This window comes from Podarcis liolepis, assembly GCF_965112155.1.
Source record: "Podarcis liolepis genome assembly, chromosome: 14".
Taxonomy (NCBI): Eukaryota; Metazoa; Chordata; class Lepidosauria; order Squamata; family Lacertidae; genus Podarcis; species Podarcis liolepis.
Window position 1 is genome coordinate 29,751,946 of NC_139569.1, and position 20,350 is coordinate 29,772,295.

At 47.4% G+C, this 20,350-nt stretch overlaps 1 protein-coding gene across 1 annotated transcript; it reads right to left on the minus strand.

The window, feature by feature from the left end:
- Nucleotides 1-1,527: 1,527 nt before the first annotated feature.
- On the minus strand, nucleotides 1,528-19,285 carry RASL12 (RAS like family 12). The gene is made up of 6 exons (XM_083475250.1): nucleotides 18,806-19,285; nucleotides 14,019-14,143; nucleotides 13,261-13,317; nucleotides 7,234-7,307; nucleotides 5,472-5,662; nucleotides 1,528-4,648 (listed from the first exon to the last, which is right to left on the minus strand). Exons 2-6 carry the CDS (start codon nucleotides 14,134-14,136, stop codon nucleotides 4,264-4,266), a joined length of 825 nt encoding a protein of 274 aa, XP_083331376.1. The 5' UTR covers nucleotides 14,137-14,143; nucleotides 18,806-19,285; the 3' UTR covers nucleotides 1,528-4,263.
- Between the last annotated feature and the right edge of the window lie 1,065 nt (nucleotides 19,286-20,350).

The window sequence follows — 20,350 nt, forward strand, 5'->3', positions numbered from 1 at the left end:
GGACTCTCCAACTCCACCTGTCTCTGGGTTTTGGATTTTTTGTCAGAACGTTCCCAGAGGGTTAGAGTAGGGTCACACATGTCCACAGCCCTTAGCCTTAACACCGGCTCACCACAGGGTTGTGTGTTGAGTCCCCTGCTCTACACTCTCTATACGTATGACTGTACAGCCATCTATTCCAGCAACAAAATCATCAAGTTTGCTGATGACACTACGGTGGTAGGGCTCATTTCAGGAGGGGATGAGTCCGCCTATCGGGACGAGGTGGAGCGGCTCTGTGTTTGGTGTGGAGAGAACAATCTGGCTCTTAATACGGCTAAGACCAAGGAATTGGTGGTGGATTACAGGAAAAAAAGGCGGACATTCAGCCCTTGTATATCAACGGGGAACGGGTGGAGAGGGTGGCGGAATTCAGGTTTTTGGGAGTAGCTATCGATCAGGGCATGACTTGGAGCGCACATACCACTGCTCTGGTGAAGAAGGCCCAGCAGAGAATTTATTTCCTCAGACTTTTAAAGAAGAACAATCTGAGTGAGAGACTGCTGGTGTCCTTCTACCGAGGCTCCATAGAGAGCATTCTTACATACTGTATTTGTGCTTGGTTCTCCAGTTGTACAGCTAGGGAGAGGAAGGTGCTCCAGAAGGTCATAACCACAGCCCAAAGGATTATTGGTCATCCTCTCCCATCTTTGGAAGAACTGTACGGTTCCCGTTGTCTTAGGAAAGCAAATAACATCCTGCAGGATTCATCTCACCCGGGACACTGTCTGTTTGCACTACTGCCTTCTGGCAGGAGATATAGAAACATCAAGTCAAAGACAAATAGACTGAAAAACAGTTTCTATCCAAGAGCTGTGGCCTTTTTGAATGCTGTAATTCGATAGTGTGACCTGGGAGTTTGATGGGTGTGGTGTGGGTGTGGCTGGAATGTGGTTTGTTTGGTTGTTGTTGTTGTTTTGCTTTTGTTGTTTTAAGGGATGGCATCCAATTTCGTTGCACTTTGTGCAATGTTGCACTTGTGTAATGACAATAAAGATTCTATTCTATTCTATTCTATTCTATTCTATTCTATTCTATTCTATTCTATTCTATTCTATTGTTTACATTCCAAAGGGTCTTCCAGTTCTGAGCTACATCTGCTTGTGCAGGAGGAAAGAAGCGTTAAGATGATCAGCATGTATAATGACTGAGCTATCTTAAGCCCGTTATGTCAGTACCCCTTGCATCTGTTTTGTTTTTCTTTCTCTTTAATTTGCATTTTCAAAAAAGCTCAGTAAAGGGGAGAAAGGGGGAGAAATAACAATTTAAAAGTGCAGTTTAAAACGGTGAATTCTGAAACTGAACTGGAGAGAGTGACCAGAATGTCCAAGAACATGGAATGAATGAATAAATGAACACATTTACATTACAAAGTTACATATATAGCTTTTATATACGCAAATGGAACCAGGAGTGGTAATTAATCCCTATGAATGAATGCACAAGGCTTTGGTATTACAGGATCCTTGCGGAAAAAGAGAACAGATGGGGAAATAAATCAATGGTCTTTATTATGAAAGTGCCGCGCTGGTTTTCTTCACTCTTAGTTTCTTGGTTACCTTTAGAGCAGCATTGCTGCATGTTGTCATTTGATTGCAAAATAATTTGGGGCAAGTGGGAAACAGATCAGACTTAGAAGGGGAAAAGAAGATAATGAAGGCATTCTAAGCTAAGGCACCATTTAACTCATTACTTCAGCTGAACAGGCAAAATGATACTGGGTGTTTACCGAGGTCAGATCTAACCGATGCTGGTTTTGTACTAGTTTAATTGCCATCTCTTTCTCCCCACACCCTTCCACTGCCTGATACTGAGAACTGGAGTTTCAGCGCCTTCACCAGGCTTCTGTACATAAGGCTGTATGGAGGATTCTGTACATATGGAGGATAGGACTATCAATGGCTATGCTGCTCCTTCAAAGTCAGAGCCAGTTGCTTGGAATCATAGGCGTGAAGAGTGCTGCTGTTCCTCTAAGGCAGCGGTTCTCAACCTGTGGGTCCCCAGATGTTCTTGGACTACAACTCCCATCATCCCTGAGCTTTGGGTTTGCTAGCTAGGGGTGATGGGAATTGTAGTTCAACAACATCTGGGGACCCACAGGTTGAGAAAGGCTGCTCTAAGGTCTTACTTGTGGATATCTTCTAGGTTGGCCACTGTGAGAACAGGGTGTTGGATTAGAGGGGCTTTGGCCAGATCCAGTAGGGAAAATCTTATGTCCTTATTTTGAGAGCACTGTTGCACTCAGGTCCTTCTTGGGAGCAGCTGGTTAGCCAGTGTGAGAACCAGATGATGGGCTAGAATGGGCTTTTACCTTATATTCCCCTATTAGAAACCTCCCAGCCTCACTCACAGATCCTTCTCTGGACCCCAAAACTAGTTTAAGGACAGAAATAGATGGGACCTCAATGGCACAGATGCAGTTGGCATCTTTGTTCTTGTGAGGTGTAAGCAGCAGCCACAACGGAGCCTGACCAGCTCTGGTCTGTTACAGGGTGGGTTTGGGGCATGCAAAGATTGCGAAGTTTTGTTCTCTCGCTCCCTGCCACAGTCCACAACTGCCCCTTAGAAGCTGCTATTTGCATTTCAAGGGAAGCTCTCTTTGCCTTGCACAGCAGGAAAAGAGTGGAACTTACCTGCCCCACCACTGTACTTTTGAGGCTATTCAGGTGTCTTTGGGGCTGTTTTGTTTACAAGACAAAAAAAACTTTTTTGAGGTGGGTAGTAAGCAATGTGGTCCCATGATGCTTGTTGTCGTGTCACACCTCACCCACTGTTGTGAGTGAAACTTAGCGCGGCATGCAGGGGTGCCAACTTGAATAAAATATTTCAAGGGGGCCCAGGTAAGCCCTGCCCTGCATAATCAATCACAAGATATGGCACAGACAAACACCATTTGAATGACAATGCCCATTAACTTACCCCCTCAAATATTTTATTGGGGAGTTGGCACCTATGGCGGCAGGCCTGTATCTTAGCCATAAAGCCAGAGTTCTGTGACACTGCAGTGTGAAAGGAACATTAGAAATCAGTTCAGAAGGGCTAGCAGGAAAACGAACACAACACTCTCCGCTTCTGAATGCACTTTAGGTTTGCAGTGTGTACTTGAATGTGCTGTGTGTGTGTGTGATGCCCAGGACAGATTCTCCGGTTTGCAAATGTGCCCATAGGCAAAAAAAAGCTGGTGACCCCTGTTCCAGGAGCGCTGACGGAAAATGTATGCAAGGAACGATATGCCATTCTTTCACCAGGGGGCTCTGTGTCCCTTTAGCCTGTTCTTTGGCAGTGCGTTGGAAAGCTGGACGTGGAGGCATCCTCAATACCCAAACAGGCACTTTTTGTTTCAACGGCACATGCATCATGTGCTCCTGCCCACACACCCCAGCACATTTGCCTGTCCTCCTGCTATCTCCATCTGCTATCTCCATTTCCTAGCCTATCACACACAGAGAGATTGGCAGTTACAAAATGCCAGTCATAATGCAGACACACTTTGTAAGAGTGACAAAAGTATGCAAGTATGCAATGCAATTTCTGTCGGTTGTAAGGTATCCGTGCGTTAGGTGCAGAATTTGAAAAAGGTCTTGGAGCAGCGTCAATACTAATCCTGGTCAAGCTGCATGCAGCACAGTCGCTTAATGCCGTTAGCCCTGCAGTTTTGGCATCGGCATAGCAGGCTCTGATGGAGGAGGGAGAAATGGGGTGCTGACCCAGGTTGGACTTCAGTCACTTTGGAAGGGGGAGCAGGGATGTCAGCTCTTCCCGTTTGACCTTCCCGAGGAGTAGAGAGCCCCAGTGGAAGCTGGGGAGGATTTTGATCAGCCGGGTTGAGGGAGAGCAGAAAGCAGCACAGCAGTGACTGAACTGGAGCCTGAACAGGAGGGTGCAGCCTTGTCGCTGAAAACCACTATTGTTGGAGATGTTAGGTCCCAAAACAGCAGCCGCTGGGAATCACAAATAGGGAGAGTTGCTGTTCCGCTCATGTGCTACTTGTGTTTTCCCCATAAGCATCTGTTGGTCACTGTGAGAACTGGTCACTGGACTAGATGAATCTTTAGCAAGGCTCTTTTTATGTTCCCAGCATGCTTTGCTCTAGTACGAGAGACCACACGGAAAGCAAGGAAGGCCAGTACACCAGCCTTTAAGATGGCTGCTGAGGGTTAATGCAGTCAGGCAAAGGGCCCCAACTTGCTCTCCCATCCTGAAGCAGCCCTTTGCAGGCTCCCTTCAAAAGATCTTAAACCCCTTCAGTAATGTCAACGTTGGAGCCTTCCTCTTGCTCTGGGCCCTGGAGGATTTTACCGTGACCAGCTTGGCCTGGGCCACCGAAGGGATTTCCTTGAAGTTCACGGTGGAGAGAGTGTTGTAGGTGCAGCTGGCCAGACTGTGCTTGGAGGCCATGGCGGCTGGAGGGACAAGGTGAAGGGACGGCTTCTCCTCGATGATGAACAAGGGGCGGACCGCCATGTGCCTCTCCATCTCCCGCCTCACCTCACGCACCGCCTCGTGGAACATGTGCTGCACGGATTCAAAATCCAGGCAGGCCGAGACTTCATAGAAGGAGGAGCCATACTTGGAGGCCAGAGAAATCCCCTCAGCTTTGGTCACCTGCCTGAGAAAAGAAATCAGAAATGGTCACTCTCCAACAGATCATTTGACCTACAAATAACCCCTGCTCAAATGGTGTTCTGGGGGTCTAGGCATTGCAAGGCCTGGACTAAGGACTCTGGTGGTGGGTGAATCTGGCCATTTTTGTTTTTCTGTTTCTCATTTCTCATTAAGTTCAGTTCTCCACATTTCAATTTCTGAGTTTGTTTTTTTGTTTTTGTTTTAAAGTCCTCAAGACAATTCATAAGATTTTGTGTGAACTGCTCCTAATAACAACATTTTTGCAAAGCATGCTTTCGCTAATATATTCAATGAATTTTTGTATGTTATTTTGCATGCATTTTTATGCACACTTCATGCTAGCGTATGGAATTTTGCACACTTTTCTTGGCTGGGGAACTGCATGGCAAATTCAGAGAAGTGAGAATTTTGAAAGATGTCTGAGTTTCAGTTTGCATATTTCAGAAAATGCAAATTAAGTATGCCACTGCATAGGTCTGGCTGATAGATCGTGGGGTTCTGGTTTTCTTAAACTAGATTCAGAAAACCTGAAGTCCCCCAGCCCTGATATAGGGTGCTCAATTTTACATCATCATTTGAACTAAGCAGCCTGTTTGGGGAGTGTCAGGCTTCTTCATCATTCTCATTTATGGGGAAGGGCCATAAGTCCATGGTACAGCGTCTTGCCTTGTATGCAGAAGGTCCTAAGTTCAACCCCTGGCATCTCCAGGTAGGGCTGGGAGTGACAACTCCCTGAAACCCTGGAGAGCTGCTGCCCGTCAGTGTAAACAGTAATGGTCTCAGTAGGTGCCTGCTTAAGGCATTACCTGTATTGTTCCATGTCCAGCTTGTTCCCCACCAGGAAAACCGGAGATTCATGCTGGGCATTTTTCAGGTGCAGTGCTATGATGTCCAAGTATTGCTGGCTTCCCTCAAAGCTCTTCCGGTTGTCAATGCTGTAGACCACCATGAATGCGCTGGCCCAATTCAAGTATCGCTCGCAGCTCACTGGCACATCCTAGCAGGGAATCAACCACATGGGGATCATTAGTGACTATCTGGGTGGTCACTGAGGACAGCATGTTGGACTAGATGGGCCACTGGCATGATCTAGGAAGCTCATCTTATGTTCTTAAATTGCATTTGAAAATTTATTTACCAATCCCATGCATATCCTGCTCTTCCTCCTCAAAAAGGAGAGAAAATTTAAATGAAATTTTCATGGGTGGCTGAAAGTTGTTTGTGATTTCATTCTACAAATCATCTTTCCAGTGGTCCACACTCTGCAGCCTTCCTGGGTATCCATGATGAGAAGGCAACATGAGGCAGCTCCTCTCATCGGGCTGTTTCAGAACAGGAAATGCAGGCATCTGGGGAGGCTGCAGAATGCTGCGGTATAACTGCCTCAGTACAATAAAAAGGATGCTTGCAAGGACCTGGTAACTCCCATCTTCATTTTAACCTCACAACAAACCTGCAAGGTTGGGTAGGCTGGAAAATGGTGACTGGTCCAAGGTCATCCTGTGAACTTAACTGCTGTGTAAGATTTGAACCCAGGTCTCCCCAAGCCTAGTTCCACACTGCACCAAGTACACTGAATGGCTCTTGGTGTAGTGGTTAGAGTGTTAGGCTAGGGCCTGAGAGACCAGGGTTCAAATCCCCACTTGGCTATGAAGCAACTTGCACGGTACCCATAAGAATTTCACAGCCTCTTAGCCCAACCAATCTGACAAGGTTTTTGTTGGGATTCAAGAAGGAGGGGAATCCATGTAGGCCACCTTTGGCTCTTTGCAGAAGAAGGTGGGGGGTATAAATGCAACAAATAAATTAAACTTCATAGCTGTTTCCTCCAGGAATTTGTTTACCCCCGCCTCCCACCCCTTTAAAAGCAACTAAGGACAGCAGTGAGTTCTGCAAGTTGGTCACAGGAGTTGTTAGAAGGGCTTCCTTTTCTCTGTTCCGCCTCTAAAGCCAACCAATGCATGCCACTGAGTGACCCTGCATTCTAGTGCTACGAGGGAGAAAGAATTCTCTCCATCCCTAGACACCATGTATAATGTCAAAAATCTGCATCGTGCCTTGTTATTTCTAAACTGCAAAAACTTTCAAAATGCTTTGGCTGTTACTCACAAGAAAGGTGCTGCAGGCCAGCTGCTAGGAGCTCCCCCCCCCTCTTCCTCCCGCTTTTGTCCATTGTTTGCAGCATTAGAAACAAGAGCCATTATGCAATTTGACTCCTGATGTGCCTAGGGCCAACTAATCCTCAGAGCCTTATAAGAATGGGGCATTTTGTTCCTGTGCTAAGATAGGCTTGCAGGCTGGCTTTGGCATTCATCCATTTAATCTGTCATTCTGCCTTTCAAAAGAAGGCAATTAAAAGAAGCTTGGTTTTAAAATAAACCCTATTCTATTTACCTGACACTGTCCCTAATAAACTTTAAAAATATTCCAGGGCAATGAAGAGGAGAAAGAGGCAACTTGACTCCAGTGTCCAAAGCAGAGTGTGCCTCTGGTGAACAGAAATGCTCAAGTTCACAGTAAGATAGTGCATGAATGGTGCAGTTGTGCCAGGACTCAGTTCTCCATTACCTGGTCGGCTGTATCCATGACCTTCAGTAGAACTGGTTGCTGGTCCACCACCTCTTCTGAAGCATATGTGTCCTCTGCAAGACAATGTTTTTTAAAATGGCATTAATCTAGAAGCAGACCAGCTTCTAAACCCAAACCCAAGCCATTACTAGGGTGGTCAACAGGACTGCAATACCTCAATGACTTCCTCTCTCCATATAAACCTACCCAGACTCTGAGATCATAATCTGAGGCCTTTCTTCATGTGCCTCCTCTATTAGAGGTCCAGAGGGTGACATCGCAACAATGGGCCTTTTCTGCAGTGGTCCCCCATTTGTGGAATGCTCTCCCTAGGCAGGTTCGCCTGGTGCCTTCATTATACACCTTGAGGCGCAAGGCAGAACATTCCTCTTTAAGCAGGCCTTTGGCTGATTGACATCCAATGCCCTTTAAAAGTGTGTTGGGGGGATTATTAGGTTGTTCTTGTTCTTATTTTTATTATGCATTTTGTGTTTTTATCTTATGATTTTATCTTGTGAACCACCCTGAGACCTGTGAGTATAGGGCGGTATATAAATGCAGTAGTAGTAGTAGTAGTAATAATAATAATAATAATAATGAGGAGGAGGAGGAGGAGGACTGGGCTCCTGCACCTTTGATAGTTGCATGACCAGCTGAAATCTTCTCTTCTACACACTATTAAAGGTTCAGGAGTCCCATCCACTTATCCACCCGGCTACCCTCAAGCAACATGCTATGTCAGAATGGAGCCTTTCTGTCCAGGATTCATCCAATACTTTTTTCTGCTTGAGGCTAAGTGAGATTCCATCCCATTCCATGGGCAGAAGCCAATTAGGCAAGCAGTTGATCTTATGTCAACACTGGTGATGGGACAGAACTGTGGGTTCCACACAGCTCTGTTTTCCAAAATGTTGCTACTGCCTGCTTCCCCCAGCCTCTACCTCCTGAGTGGCCCCCTCCTTCTGCTTCTCATGGTAGAGCTAGCCCTGCTTCCATCCCACCATAATCAAAGCTAGATGAGCAATTGGCTGCAAGGAGAAGCCCTCAATATGTCTTTTGTCTCCTGCCACCTGGAAGGCACCAGTGATGTGTCCTGGGCTTACAGGCTGGAGTGGCTGCCTTCTGCTGCGTCTTCTGTGCTTCAAACCTAAACTGGCTCCGTCACGTTAAAAATGCAAAAGTAGAAAGTGTCAAGTGCTTGACAGTCATCTCGGTCCCCTTTGGACCGATTGGCCAAAACACTGGGATCTGGAATCTGCTTCTTGCTGAGAAAGCAGGTAGAAATATTGCCTGAATGTTTCCTCTTGAATCAAGAAAAGAGATGAGGGGATAGACAGACAGTTATAGTTAGTTAGTTAGTTAGTTAGTTAGTTAGTTAGTTAGTTAGTTAGATGATGGACGGATGGACGGATGGATGGGCAGGCAGGCAGGCAAACTGGCAAACATAATCTCTAGCCCCCTTTCCTGGAATCTCTACATTCAGGAAAGAGATTTGATAGGTCCAGACCTTTGCCACCTCTCTCTCACACACACCCGGCTCTCTGGCTTTCTCCTAAATTTTCCTCTCCCCATCCCAGGCCTCTGGGCTTGACTCAGAATAGTCACCTGCCAAGAATTTCTGCAAGATTACATCTCAACTGTCTTGTCACTGACACACAGATGAAGCTGTTGGCAGCCTGAGCTCTTGTTCTCTGCAGATGCATCAATTAGCAGGGGAAAAAATCCCAGGTCTGATTCTTGGTCCATCTTGTTCAGTATTGTCTGCTCTGACTGGCAGCAGGGTTTGAGACAGAGAGTCTTTCCCTGCCCTACCTGGAGACGCCAGGGAATGAATCTGGAAGCTTCTGCATGCAAAGTGTGTGCTCTTCCACTAAGCCTTCCCTCCAGAATCAAGCGAGATCTCCCTGCTCGTATACATACATACATACAGCCAGATCCTTGGTCTATCTAGCTCAGTATTGTTCACACTGACCAGCAGCAGCTCTCCTAAGTTACAGCTCAGAGTCCTTCCCAACCACTGGACCTTCTTCATGCAAAGCAGATGCCCCATGACCAAGCTAAGGGCTATCGTTTGCCCCTCTACAGTTTCCCTGGTTAACTAAGCAGTGCATGGGGTTGCAAAGTTTATTCTGCAAGGACAAAAGAGCCCCTAGCTCCATCTTTTGAAGGGTTTCCCCCGCAGTCACCAGGGACCATTTTCATCTCAGAGGATGGGCATCCCAGAGGACAAGAAACCACACTGGAAATTCCACCCCACCTCTTTTCTGGATTGCCCCAGAAGCTGGACAATAATGACCTTCAAAGCAAAGGGAAAACTCTCTCGGTCCAATTAAAAAACATTTCCATGCCCTTTTCATTGCTCTGCTAAATGAATGCCCAGTGATTCATCTAGCAAGATATTTCCGCAGAGTAATATTTTCACAGAGACTTCAAAACTGGTGCAGCGGCATCCTCCACTCCTTTTCCTTTTGTTGAAAACAAGGTTATAATTGCCGACATTTGAAGAATGAATATTTGGGAACACATAACCCATTAAAGTGAGGAGGCCTTCAGATGAGTTCCTGGGTTTTGCCTGCATGCATAACTCGCCATAAATCATTTGCGGCTCGTTGCCGTCCCCTTTGAGGTTGGCCTATTAAAAAAAGCAGCCCCGTTTGCTTGAATGCAATCAGTGGGAAAGTATGCTGGAAATGTTTAACATTGGCAGCACAAGGTAATTGTGAGCGCTGAATTCTGGCCCAGCCAGACCCATTTGTTTTTAGAAAGAAGACCCCTGCCAAAGTTAACACATTGCAGGTTTGTGCATTCAGATAGAGCTGTTTCTGCACCATTTAGACTATGTTTAAAAATAAAAAAGGAAGAGAGGGAATCAGGTATCTATATTAGTGTTTAGGCTGCTTTCAGAAGCAAACCCATGGAAATGCATGGCAATCGCATCCTTAAAAGTTGCATAGAAAAGGGACTCCGTATACCGCAGCTTATCACACTGCAGAATGTCAGAAATGCTGTACCCTCAACCCTTAAAAACACATTTTCAATGCAATGGCTTGGAAGTAGCAAGCAAACCACAGATTGGACATTTGATCTGAGACCCCATCTGGACTATAGATTTAAAGCAGTATCGACCCACTTTAAGCAGTCGTGGCTTCCCTCCCCCCAAGAATTCTGGGATCTGTGGTTTGTACGTAAAGGGTGCTAGGAAGAGGGAATTGATTGTTAAACCATTTGGGGAATTGAGAGTTGGTCTCCAAACAACTCTCAGCACACTTAATGAACTATGGCTCCCAGTGGTGTAGCGTGGGTTCTCAGCACCCGGGGCAAGGCAAGTATTTTGCGCCCCCTAACCCGTGGATTTTAGCACTCGAGTCTCTTCTGCGCCCCCCCCACCCAGATGTTGCGCCAGGTGCGGCAGGCCCCCCCTGCACCCCCACGCTACGCCACTGCTCCCACCACAAGTCTTCAGGACAGCCTTCCGAAGGCTGGCGGCGGGAGGAGGTCTCTCCGCCCCACCGCCAGGCTTCGGAGGAGCCTTCCGAAGGCTGGCGGTGGGGCGGAGAGACCTCCTCCCGCTGCCAGGCTTCGGAGCAGCCTTCCGAAGGCTGGCGGTGGGGCGGAGAGCCCTCCTCCCGCCGCCAGCCTTCGGAGCATCCTTCCGAAGCCTGGCGGCGGGAGGAGGTCTCTCCGCCCCACCGCCAGCCTTCGGAGGAGGTCCGAGGACAGTGGGGTTCCTGCTTCCTCGAGGAGGACCGGCCAAACGCGCCCCCCAAAATGTTGCGCCCGGTGCGGCCGGCACCCCTGGCACCCCCCACGCAACGCCACTGATGGCTCCCAGGATTCTTTAGGGGAAGACATGGCTGTTTAAAGTGGGATGATACTGTTTTAAATGTGTAGTGCAGATATGGCCTGCTTCCCATCTTCTGGTACCTTTCTTCTTCCTGTGTCTTCTACGCACTGGCGGAAGAAGAGGAGTGCGGGAAGAGTGCTGGGTGCCACGCCCCTGCAGGTGTCGTGCCCCACCCCCGGGACACATGCCAGCCCTGCCCCCACCTGCTCCCCGCCCCCCAGTACTGGAGCATGAAGCTCTGCCACTGCTTCTATGTACACCCCTGATTTACTGGTTCTTGGCAAAACATGAGAGGGTCTGTGTCTGTGGTAGAGCAGCAGAAGATGGCAATTTCAATTCCCTGCCATTTCCAGAAATTGCTGGGAAATCGAAACCTCGGAGAGCCCATATCAGTCAGTGTAGCCACTATCTGGACAACCCTGTAGCACAGAAGTGACTGAGATGTGGCCTCCCAGATGTTGCTGGACCGCAATTCCCATCATCCCCAGACAGGGATGGTCAGTGGTAATGGGAACTGTAGTCCAACAACCTCTTCAGGTTACCAGGTTGGGGAAAGCTGACTATCGCTGCCTCAATGAAATGTTCATGCCGTCCACAAGCCTCCCAGCTCACAAACAGTAAAAGAGAGCAACACAGAGATATTTAGAGGATTTCGTTTTATATCCTGGCTGCCTTGCCTTTGCTTGCTACACAATCAGTGTTTTCCATCTCTGCTTCGTCCCTTGGTATGTGCTCTAAATTTGGCAGTTTGTTTTGAAACAATGGCGGGGAAAAACATCGCAACTTAAAATACCTTGGAATATTTCCGGACAAGCTCTCCCCACCCCCCCATCTCGCCATTTCTCCGAGAAGGCAGATGGAACGGTGGCTGATGTCCCCCAGAGACCCAACAATTGGGTCTCTTTTCTGCTTAATTATTACTGGACACTTCTAGGACAAACAACCCACCCCCTTTTTTGTGTCTCTGATGAGTCCTTGTGGGTGAGAGTTGGAGGTTTGACCCAAGTGATCTCAAAGTGCTATTGCTCTGTTCATCCAGGAGGCAGATAAATTGTCTTTGCATAAATACTGTTACGGGTTCAGGGTACCCTACCCTTTCCAATTCCTGGATCCAGCAAGTGTTAAAATAGAAGTCAGGCCAGTTTCCTGATGAGATAATCACCTGAGAGATGGGCCATTAAGAGAACAAAGGAAAGGAGACTCTGTGCCAGATGCCCAAAGGCTGGGGCCCCTCCCTCAATTTAGGGATTGTTAGAGGGACAAAGCCTGAATTTAGGGTTGAGTTTTGTTGTGATGTGACTGAGAAGCAAAGCAGCAAGCTGCAAAGCCAGAGAAGCAGAGCAATAGTTGATCCAATAGTTAATGCTGTGAACCCCTCCATTGTAGGCTCAGGTGAACCATTTATCATAAAGACACCATAGTCTCCGCTGTGCCTCATTTCCAAAACGAAATACGAACCCTGGGTGGTAAGCACCTGGAATCTCACACCGCTCAGAGACTGGAGTGGCATGCAACGATACTTATTCTCAGAGGCACATTTAGAAATACAGTGGGGTGGAAGATAAGTTCCTCTGAGGGAAGGGAGGCACTTCCACCACTGCCCTCCTTTACCGAATTGAAAAGCAAACTTTTCTTGCAAAGAATAGAGAGAGCCAGTGTGGTGTAGTGATTAGAGTGTTAGTCTAGGATCTGGGAGAACAGGGTTCAAATCACCACTGGGTGACCTTGGGCCAGTCATTGCCTCTCAGCCTAATCTACCTCACAGGGATGTTGTTGGGATTCAGTGAAGAAGGGGAGAACCACCTTGAGCAACTCGGATGAGAAGGTGGGATATGATTGCAATAAATAAATAAATTTGCACAAGCAGATCTTTGGATTTTGAGCATTTGGAGGTAGATGACTCCATATAAGGCATTGTTTCTAGGAGTCCGAAGGTTTCAGCCAGGGACCTCTCCCAGTCCTACCCAGAGATGCTAGGGATTGAACCTTAGGCCTTTTGCATGCAAAGCATGTACTATATCACTCATCTATGATCTTTCCCCTAATGATAAAGCAAGATTCTAGGCCTCGTGGTTCTGAATAAAGGACTGATTTAAAAATGAACATAGGAAGAAGGGGAGGAGGAGGAAGGAGGAAGGAGGGGTGCAAGGGGAATCCATGAGATCAGAGCAAGGTCTTCTTACCTAGGTTAGGATCATATTCGCTTATAAACCTCTTGGTTAGAAACTTCACTGTCAACGCTGAAAGAAGCCAGAGAAAGAGAGAGATACTTAGTTCCAGCAGTGAGTCCTCACCAGAAGAAGAAGATTATTATTTTATTTTATTGCTGAAATGGGTGAGAAAGACCTCAGTTTTGCACACAAGGAACGGACCCTTCTGCTTGGGACCCTATCCTGCGAAGACCTACCTTCTAGCCTGCAAGCAGTAGACATGAAGAGAGAGCAGTTCCGCTTTTGAGCAGGTGCATGGGCAGTACCACAGCTGGGACTACTGCGGCAGATGGTCCCAGGGCATGATGTGAGAGCTCATGGGACCATCACTTTGCTAAAGCTAAAGCAGATTGGGGTGTTTTTGAGGAGTAGCTAGCCTGTGGCCTTCCAGGTGTTGTTGAACTACAATTCCCATCATCCTTGACAGCTGGGTGCACTGGCTGGGGCTGGAAGTTGATGGAATCCAACAACATCTGGAGGGCCACAAGTTAGACAATCGTAGTCTTATCAGTGCCTGGTTAAGTGAGCTCCTGGGAACCACATGAACATCACTTTGGGTTCCAGGATGGACAAAAGCTGTGAGGGGGTGGGGTTTTTGTCCCTTTTCACCACCTGAGGAGAAATGGGAATGTGCTGCTCCCTGTGCGAATTAAACAGGTTCAACTTTACAAGTGAGCTGAATTACAATTTCTTCCCCCTCCCTACTCCCAGGTCCCCCAACATCTCCTAACCTGATTTTCCAGATCCTTGACACCCCAATATGGCCACGTTGCATTCCTGGGGAAAGGTGTGGAGATGGCGCTCATTCGCACAGTGGGCCGTCCGAGTCTTGCTGAACATGGAAGACATCCTCTGGCTGTGGGAAAAGAATCAAATTTGGGGACATCTGCCGGTAGTAATCAGTTCGTTTCTTTTCTTTCCAGCCTCAAGTAACAGTCACACTACATATTAAAGCACCATGATACCATTTTAAACAGCCATGGCTTCCCCCAAAGGATTCTGGGAGCTGTCATGTGTTAAGGGTGCTGAGAGTTGGTAGGAGACACCTGGTCCCCTGCTAGAGCTTCAATTCCCAGAATTTCCTGGGGAGAGGGATTGATTGTTAAACTACTCTTGGAGTTGTAGCTCTGGGAGGGGAATAAGGAGACTAAGGTCTCCAACTCTCAGCATCCTTAACAAATTACAGCCCCCAAGATATAGGGCTGCCATATGTACAGGAATCAGGCTCCAAAAATGGCGTCCATGTGGATTTTTGCTGAATCGGCAAAATGTCTGGGAAAACCTGGACATATGGGCAAGTAGGGTGATTTAAAAAGAGAGATGTTCCCAATAACGGCCAACAACTTTGACCAGATTTTCACTTTGGAGAATATGGCAACTCTAGGACACAATTCTAATAATTTGGTTTTTCTTAATTGCACAATAAGCAGGCACGCTGCCAGAAGCACAAACATGTTCACTAATTCCTTGGTGGATATGAAGTTCAAGGTAGAAGTAAACTGGGGATAGGATGCTTAGTGGACTGCCCCCCCCCCCCGTAGTACATACCAAGCTGGTTTTTAATATATTCTGAGAAGTCCCTGCAGATCATTCCACAACCAGCCAGTGGTCACAGAAGCCGGCCTTCTCAGTGACATCATGCACCCTCTGGAATGTTCTCCCTCAGGTGATTAAGGAGGCAGATATGGTAATGACCTTTGAACACCTCATGAAAACGTATATGTTGTTTACTCCAGATTTCCTGGACTTGGACTCTAAGTTTTTTAATTATCTATTTTGTAAGCTGCTCAGTTTAATCTGTGATTTGTAGTTCGGGTCTGTTTTTCCTTAGCTTTTAGGAAAGCTTGTACTTTTCTACAAATTGATACCAATGTTTTGCTTGATTGCCTCGGAGATAATTTTTTTTATTAAGTGATATTTTTAAAATAAATAAATAAATAAATAAATGGTGTGATTTACTGTTTTCTAGGACAATTTCTTTCTTCTGAAATTGTGAAAACCAAGCTGTTACAGCATCCCCCCCAAGGCCCTGCTGTGCACTGTCAATGAAGACTAGAGTTTGTCCACAGAACTGGCATGACATTTTCAAAGTCTGTGATGTCAGGGTAGCCAACATGGCAAACCTGTAAATCTTGTTGAGCTACAATTCCCATCAGCCCTGTACCCTTGGCCATGCTGGCCAGGGCTGATGGGACCTGTAGTCCAACAAGATATGGAGAGCACCATGTTGGCTACCCCTGCTGTGGGGTGTTCACAAAATCCCATTTGTGCTTCTGCTCAGCGGGCACGATAGGTTTCTTGATAACTTCCAAGCCTGCTTAGAAACGTAGGAACTGCTTTCTACCACACCAGACCATGGTCCATCTTGCTCAGTGCTGATTGGCTTCAGGGTTTGGGGCAGGAGTCCTTCCCAGCCCTACTTGAAGATGTCATGGATTGAACTGGCGACCTCCTACATGCAGAGAAATGTTCTAGTGTTGAGTTATGGTCACTCCCCATTTTGTCCATCTAGCTCAGGATAGTCTGCATCAGAGGAAGTGAACCTGGTGTCCTCCAGGTTTCACTGGGCTCCCATCATCCCTGTTGGACACATTGGCTGAGGCTGATGGGAGTTGTAGTCCAACAATATGCAAAGGGCACCATGTTAGTTTTCAGTGGTCTACAATGACTGGCAGTGGCTCTCCATGATTTCAAAAACAGCTGTCTCCCTGCCCTACCTGGAGATGCTGAGGACTGAACCTTCTGCAAGCTAAGCATGTGCACTGCCATTGTGTTACAGATCTTGAGAATGACCAACGATGACGATGGCGGGACAAAGAACATTATTTGAAGCCCTTGTTCCATTAGCAAAAGGATTTCGGCTTGTGCAAAAAAACTTGCCCCTCTTCTCTCATCTCAGGTGCCATCCACCCTCCCCATATCTGTTCTGAAGAGTTGGGGGGAAACCCAGGAACAGGTTTAGGGGGTGCATGGGGACTGCAATGAATCTGGCTGGTGGATGGTGGTTTAAGCCCACTCAGGAACAGCTGTGGGCAGGATTCTTGCATTGCAGGGGGTTGGACTAGATGACATTCAGGGTTGCTTCCAAATCTGTGATTCTATGGGGGGAGGTAGAGAACATTCTGTTGCACAAACAGAAATCCTTGCACTAATAGAACGAGTGGCTTAGCGCAGCTTTGGATGCAAGTCAAAATGAAGATGTGTGTTCATCATAGGAAATGATGCCTCCTTCATGCCACTCTTAACTCTTGACTATCTCCTGTCTAACAAAGTAAGAGGCTTTGAGGATCAAGTCTGGTCATCATGAAAAACAAGGAACATCTGACTCATTCAAGGACTTCCTCCAGTTCTCATGAGATGAGTTAATTTTCTGTCCTTGGCATAAAATTACACTCATCCCTGGCAAACTGGGGATCATTAAGGGATCTCTGCTTCCCACGATGGTCTCCAGGAAACCACTTGAGCAAGACGTGAAACCAACAGCCTTTCCTGCTCTTACAACTGTTAGCCAGAAGCGCAAAGGTTCTCAAACCTGGGCATTTCCCATTCTCATGATCACCTCTCTGAACTGGGTGTCGCATACCCTTTCCTAGGTGGGAAGGGAACTCTTCAGGGCTTGCTTTGTGGACAGGGAGCAGAACTTTCTGCACATGCCCAGAGGCCCTGCCTGGTTTGTCATTCCTTTCCATAAGCTGGTGTAGAACCCTGGATCTGGAAACAGGGTCCAAAGCTAAGTCCAGACGATGATGACTGGCTGAAGTGAAGCTCCTGTTTGCATCTCAGCTCCCAGATTGCAGCCTTACAGCTTTCAAGCTGACAAGGTCCCTGATTTCAAATCATTAGCGATGCACTTAAATGGTGCTTCATGGAGGGAGGAGGTCACTGCCCCAAGGACCTTACAATCTAAACAGCAAGAAACAGTTATGAGGGGAGGGGAGAAAAATGTAGAGGCTAGGTGAGCAAAGGGTGACTGGCATTCTGTAAACAGGTTTCACACCAACACAGTAAGGGACATCTGTCAAAGCACTCCTGGGTGAGACTGACACTGACCTGGTCAAGCATTCTGTTTCTAAGCAGATCCCTCTAGAAAGCTCACAAGCCACGGCTATAGCTCTTCTGAGATGTCTGCCTCCAATATCTGACATCCAGAGTTAGCTCTAAATATGAAAGTCTGAGAGCTGCAAATAGGTAGACCAACAATTCAGTACGTTTTAAAGTGTTGGTGCTGACCTTTAAAGCCCTAAACGGCCTCGGTCCTGTATACCTGAAGGAGCGTCTCCACCCACATCGTTCAGCCCGGACACTGAGATCCAGCGCCGAGGGCCTTCTGGCGGTTCCCTCATTGCGAGAAGTGAGGCTACAGGGAACCAGGCAGAGGGCCTTCTTGGTAGTGGCGCCCGCCCTGTGGAACGCCCTCCCATCAGATGTCAAAGAGATAAATAATTACCTGACATTCAGAAGACATCTTAAGGCAGCCCTGTTCAGGGAAGTTTTTAATATCTAACGCTGTACTGTTTTTAACACTGATTGGGAGCCGCCCAGAGTGGCTGGGGAAACTCAGCCAGATGGGCGGGGTATAAATAATAAATTATTATTATTATTATTATTATTATTATTATTATTATTATTATTATTATCCCCTCATCCAGCCCATAATTCTCTAAAAGTCTGGTGGTGACCGGCAATATTTTCTTTCATAGAGTATTGAGGCTGATAGGAGAGATGCAACAAGGCCCAGAGTATGCACCCTTGTTTCCTGTGCTCTACTCTCCCTCCTCCCTCCTGATCTGCTTTCCTTTAGTGTTGTGTCTTTTTAGATTGCAAGCCTTGTCTTTTTCTTTTTTTCCCCCAAAGAAAAAGACAGTCGTAAGCTGCTCTGGGAACTTTCTTCTTTTTGGATGAAGAGTGGGAGATTTAATTTATTTTGATAGATAATTTTAAAAAGTAACTAGAACAAGCAGAATGCTGTAGAAGTCTAGACAACCTGTTCAAGCAGAGAAGACAGTGGGGCAACAAAAAAGCCCTGCAAGGACATCTATGCCTCAATCAGGGCATCTGTGCCGCATGCAGAACGACATCTCCAAGTAAGGCCAGAATGTCCTCTGCCCAAAATCCTGCAGAGCTGCTGCCAGCCAGTGTAGACAATACTGAGCTAGATCACTGGTTTAACTCTGTGTAAGGCAGATTCCTATGCTTCTATGTCTTAAATCCATTGGCTGGCTCTTCCGACCCCTCATTCAACCCCACATGACACAGGTGCCATGCATTCCCTCCTTCCTTTTGGCTTCAGGGTCACAGGGATTTGGGAAGCTGCCTTATTCTGAGTCAGACCACCAGGTCCATCTAGATCGGCATTGCCTGCTCTGACTGGCAGCCACTCTCAAGGATTTCAGAGGGAGGATGTTCCCAGACCTACCTGGAAAGATGCTGTTGGGGATTGAACCTAGGATCTCCTGCATGCAGGGCAGATGCTCTACCAAGAAGTAGCAAAAATGGACCACCACCAGCAGTAGCTCACCTTCAGGTTAGAGCTGGATCGCCATGGGACCTCTTGGCAAGACACAGTCACTTGACAGCCACACATCCACAACTGTTTCCACCTTCGGGCTGCCGAGAGTCCCTCTCCAAGGCCTCCCTCCCCAAATCGAAGCAGGGAGTGAGCAACGAGGAGGGCTCCCCCCCTTCTCTCTCACCGCTGGGAACAAAGAGGCGTCTGCTTGCTCCCTACAGCTGCAGGTCACTCCGATTTGACTTGAATGAATGAGGCAGAGGAAGAGGAACTCCCGTTCCCTGAGACTTTCGCCAGCTGAGCTCTTGCCAAACTCCTTGTAAGGAAAGCTGCTGCCTCTCCTGGCCTCTGATGGACAGAGTTTCCCATCAGCAAAGGGCAGGCTTAAGAGGAGGAGGCCTTTTCTTCTGGGCGAGTAATCAACATCATATAAAAGATGCCCAGAAAGGGGGAAGGGAATCTTTCTGGCTTCATTCTTAAAGTAGAACCACCTACATGCCCCCACCGCAGCAGAGCCATCTTTTTCAGCCTACCCTGTGCCGCAGATTGATAATAAAGCTTTCCTGAGATTTTCACCATACAATAAAAGGCACCCACAACCCACACAAAGAATAATAAAAAGAAGATAGAAACAGACAAGATTTTCTCTCACAAGTGCATCCCATCCTTTGTCCCATTCTGAAAAATATATGCCCCCCCACCAGCTATCACCTAGGAACATCTTTTTCTTCTGACAGCCTCTCACCCTGTGAGATCTCCCCTTCCCTCTCTCACACAGGGTCCTTCAAACTGTCCACCAACTCCGTCTGTATGCAATTCTTACCCAAATACAGGTTGGTTAATTTAGGCAATTAAGAGATGAAATGATAATACATTTATATCATTATGCATGGCAAGGAGAAAATGGGTAGAGACAAGGGCAGTGGCGTAGGAAGGGGGGCAGAGGGGGCGGGCCACCCTGGGTGCCACTCTGGGAGGGTGAGAAGATGGCCCCTGCCTCCCCCCAGCTATAGAGTGGCCGAGGGTGCCTGCAGTCTGCATGGGTGCCACCCTTGACTTGTATGTGAGCTTTAGATAGGGCCGTGCACCTGTTAGAAGGGCTCCCCAAATTTTTTGCATGCATTTGGAAATCTAACAGTATGTTTTGGGCACTACAAAATGCCCATTTCGCAGAAGGAAAAGTGGTGAGGCTCAGACTCCTCTCCTCCAAACAGGCATACGCCCCCAAACAAATAAAACGCAGAACATAAAGTGGAAGCAGGCACCCCCAACCAAATAGCCCCACCAAGGGCCAATCTAGCTCAGTATTGCCTACACTGGCTGGCAGCAGCTCACCATTCACACTTGGAGGTGTCACGGATTGAACTTCGAAGCTTCTGCATGCAAAGCAGATTTTCTACCATGGAGCCACAGTCCTTCTACATAACTATTAAAAATTGTGGTAGGCATATTAGTCCTTGCGGTGGACTGTGCAAGTCCTTGCGTACGGACTGCGCATGTGCCCAGGGTGCCCATAGGGACTGCGCCGCCCAGGGTTCCTCCGCCACTGGACAA